General features: G+C 52.5%; 1 protein-coding gene across 1 annotated transcript; it reads left to right on the forward strand.

Moving 5' to 3' along the window:
• The first annotated feature begins 1,246 nt into the window (after window positions 1-1,246).
• Window positions 1,247-3,351, forward strand: LOC116435476. The gene is made up of 6 exons (XM_032091812.1): window positions 1,247-1,526; window positions 1,947-2,069; window positions 2,337-2,426; window positions 2,525-2,620; window positions 2,784-2,979; window positions 3,264-3,351. The coding sequence occupies exons 1-6, from the start codon at window positions 1,247-1,249 to the stop codon at window positions 3,340-3,342; spliced, it is 864 nt and encodes a 287-aa protein (XP_031947703.1). The 3' UTR covers window positions 3,343-3,351.
• The last annotated feature ends 614 nt before the right edge of the window (window positions 3,352-3,965 follow it).

Genomic DNA, 3,965 nt, shown 5'->3' on the forward strand with positions numbered 1-3,965 from the left:
GCAGGAAAGAAGTGTGTGTGAGTGCCAGAGTATGTCAGGAAAAAGGACATCAGGTAAGCAAACTTCCTAAGGGTAATGGAAATGCAATTTTAAGCAGTTGTTGAACTCAGTGTCAAGAACAGCAGGGAAAACCTTCATCTAAGACAATTTGTTTTGCAGGATGTCAGACAAGCCCTTCACCAGCTGCAGGTTTTGCATCACTTCCATGTCTCATCTTATTTGGCCTTCCTTGGGAACAGCCGAGGTCTTGTGTAGAAACACATTGGATTCTTAGGCAGTTTCCTGAAGAGCTTTATTCATGTCAGAGTCAGGTTTGTGCCTCATTGCTCACTGTGACTCCTTTGGGCATCTCCAGGAGCATTTTGGTGTCTCCTGGGGAGCAAGGAATTCCCTGGCAACATCCCCAGACTGTTCTGAGGGAGCTACGTGTGTGTGTTAGGGAAACTCTGTTCCTGGCGCTTGCCAAGGACTCCTCCCAGGCATCTGCAGCCACTTCCTGGCCTCCTCTAGAGACAGAGGAGCTCCCAGGTGCCAAGAGTTCCCAGGTCTCTGCCAGCATCTGCCCAACACCCCCAGGCAGGTTCCTCTCTCCTGTTTTTTCCCCCCTGAAAATTGGGCGATTGCTCTTCTCCTGTTGTGAGACCAGCTGCATGTTAAATCTGTGTTTGTGGTGTGTGTTTTGGGGGAGGGGAAAGGGATAAAACTTCTTTTGCGGTGGGTCTAGAGGAGTTTGGTGACCCCAGAGGGGTTGTAGGTTATAAAGTGGTGCTGAAGGAGGATCTGGTGTTGGGAAGTGCTTGGGTTTGGACATCCACAAGCCAAATCTGGGCTCCTAAAATGTAACTTTGTCTGCTTTTCCTGTATCCTGAGGATCAGCTGTGTTAAGCATCTCCCATCTCCTTCCCTTAGTGGAAGATGTCCCTGCCCATGGCAGAGGGTTGGAACTAGATGGTTTTTATGGTCTTTTCCAACCCAAACTGTTCTGGGATTCTATGATTCTAAACCTGGACAGGCAAATGCTGCCCCAAAAAATCAGTCTGATCTCTGTTTTTCCATCAAACAGCTAAAAATCATTACTTTGGAGTGCCTCTCTTTGCTCTGGGGTTTGCTCTGGAGACAGGTGAGATCCCAGGTAACCTATGCAGAGTTTCCTAGAGCAGAGAGCTTTGGGTGGGCTGGGATAGAGCCATGCCCAAACTGTCCCAGGCACCTGCGGGATGTTTGGGGCTCCCCTGGAGACAGTGGAATGTTGGTGGTAGAAGCCCCCCGTGAAGTCACACAGCCCCCGAAGGGTCACACAGCCAGGCTGCGGTGGTCAGTGCAGGCAGGTGCTGCTGGCATCGGAGGCTTCAGCAGCACCTGCGGCCTCATCATGTTGTGGACAAGATGGGCCATGGCCAGCATCACCCTCCTGGCTGTCCAGAGAGCCCTGGCAGTCCTGGTGTCCCTGGTGATGCTGTTATCCCTGATAGCCCTGCTAGGCCCCGGGGCCCAGTTCCCCATCGGGGAGTCAGGACCACCGGCAGGTAGGTGGGCAGGGAGGGGCAGTGGGGCAGCTCCCCCAGGTCCCTTCAAGGAGCACTTAGGTTTCAATATCCTGTTGATAGGAAATTTAATACTTTTTTTGGCTAATGCTCAGCTGTGCAGCAGAGCAGAGAGGCAATGGGTCAAGCCCAGAACACTCAGCTATGCAGACTGTTCCCTCCCAGATTCCAGGGCCCTGAGCTGATTCCAAGAGCAATTGTTGGGGTTGGGTTTAGCTCCTGACAGCTCCTGCACGGTTTGTTTTGGATCATCATGGGTCAGACACCTGGTACCTGCCTGCATGGTGCTCCAGAGAGGAAGGGACAAACAGGTCCACGGAGCCATTCTATGTTCCAGCCACAGTTCCTGCCATGGAAAGTACATGGAAATAGCTCATTTGAGCTTCTCTGTCCTCTTCACAGCCATGGCTGGACGCAATGGAGATCCAGGTGCTGGATCTGACTCTCCCAGACCTTACATGGCTTTTGACTTGTTTTGGGAACTGCCAGCTCAAGGCCCAAATGTGAGCGAGACATCTCCTGCAGGTATGAGAATCCAGGCTTGCCTGGCTGTGCCGGGTCATTCCATGATCCCCTCCCTGGGAAGCTGGTCAGTCCAGGCAGGCAATGCCACAGAGTGTGATGGGAGCTCCTTGTGGAGTCCTGGGGTCCTGGTGTCCCTGGGTTTTCCCAGCTCCTCAGCCAGACCCAGCATTATGAGGGTCACTGGTCAGTCCTGACTGACTGCACAGCCCTAGAGGTGATTCCAGGGATTTCTGCGGTGGAAATATTTCATTCTTTCCCTTAATTAAGGTCTGAAGAATGAAACTGGATTGGGAAACATTTCCTGGCTGTTAATGGAACAGTCTGAATTAGTGACTTTACTGAAGGAAACACTTCCAGGTACAAGTGGCTCAACTATAGGAGTTGGGGAGCTGGGCTTTCAGATTCCCATGAGCAAGGGTGACTTGGAATTAAAATAGCACACTTTCTCTCTAAAGTGCTGGAGCCCGAGCCTCTGGATAAGGAGGCACCTCAGGAAGGCCATCAGGCAGTGGCAGTCCCTGGGGGAAACACCGAGGCACTTCAGCCAACAGGTGAATCAGGGAATCCCTGTACCTTGGCCATTCCTCAGGGTGGAGGTTGTGGCTATTCCTGTGCCAAAGACACACACTCGGACCCTCTGTGTGTGCACTGAGATGCCCACAACCTCTCACACCCCATTCCCAGGGATTTCAGAGCTTTGGGGATTTCCTCCAGGTGTGGACAAGAGATTCAGCAGCACTGAGGACACCAAGACAGACCCAAACACTGTGGAGGGCATGGCAAACGCAGGCACAGTCAATGCTAAAATCACCTGGAGATTTATAAGAGCCTTCCTCGTGTCTGTGTTCTGCAGCCTGATTGCTCTGCTGCTTCTCAAGGTGGCCCCTGTGTGGGCAAAGGACATAAAAGAGTGAGTGACATGGGGTGTGGGGGGTTGCCAAATTTTGGTGCTGGGTGGCTGAACCTGCCATGAGGCGTTTCGAGATATGGAGCTCTGGGTGCCCAGTTGGTCACTGGCCAAACTCAGCAGAGATTTGTGCTGGTAGCTGGTGCCTCAGTCTCAGCCCAGAGCTCTCTATGCCCACAGCTCCTGGGTGTCCACATCCCATGGGATGTCCAGCACTGCTCCACACCCTCATACCCACCCCACACACAGCCATGGAAGGGCTTCAGCAGCTTCCTCTCTCTCCACAGGCGCCTCACAGCTTTGAGAACCAATTCTGAGCTCCTGAACAGTGAGACAGGAGACAAGGAATTAGTGGTAGAAGTCTAAATAAAGATAAGCGGCACAATGGTCTGTGTGAAAAATTTGGAATGGAAGGAATTCTTGCTCTCTGCTCCACTCCCTGGACACCCCACGTCCGATTCTCCCTATCATGAGCAAGACCCAGCCCTGCTAAAGCAGGTCCAGAGGAGGCCTCGGAAATGATCCCAGGGCTGCAACAGCTCCCTGCAAGATTTAGGGGTGTCCAGCCTGGAGGAAAAAAGGCTCCAGGAGACCTTGTTGTGACCTTTCAGTGGATAAAGGGGCTCATGGGAAAGGCACAGAGATATTTTTTTACCATGGTCTGCAGTGCCAGGCCCAGGAATGAGGGTTTCACACTGCCAGGGGACAAGATTAGATGGGATATTGGGAAGGGATTGTTCCCTGTGAGGGTGATGGGATGCTGGAATGGAATACCCAGAGAAGCTGGGCACCCCAGCCCTGGAAGTGTCCAAGGCTGAGTTGGCTGGGGCTTGGAGCAACCTGGGATAGTGGAAGATGTCCCTGCCCATGGCAGGAGGTGGCACTGGATGGGCTTTAAAATCCCTTCCAACCCAACCCTAAGCGATGTCAGGTAGGCAATGCAGGAGCTTTGCACTAAAGCAAATTCTTAAAGCATTGAGCATTTGTTG

Source organism: Corvus moneduloides, chromosome 27 (assembly GCF_009650955.1).
Source record: "Corvus moneduloides isolate bCorMon1 chromosome 27, bCorMon1.pri, whole genome shotgun sequence".
NCBI lineage: Eukaryota > Metazoa > Chordata > Aves > Passeriformes > Corvidae > Corvus > Corvus moneduloides.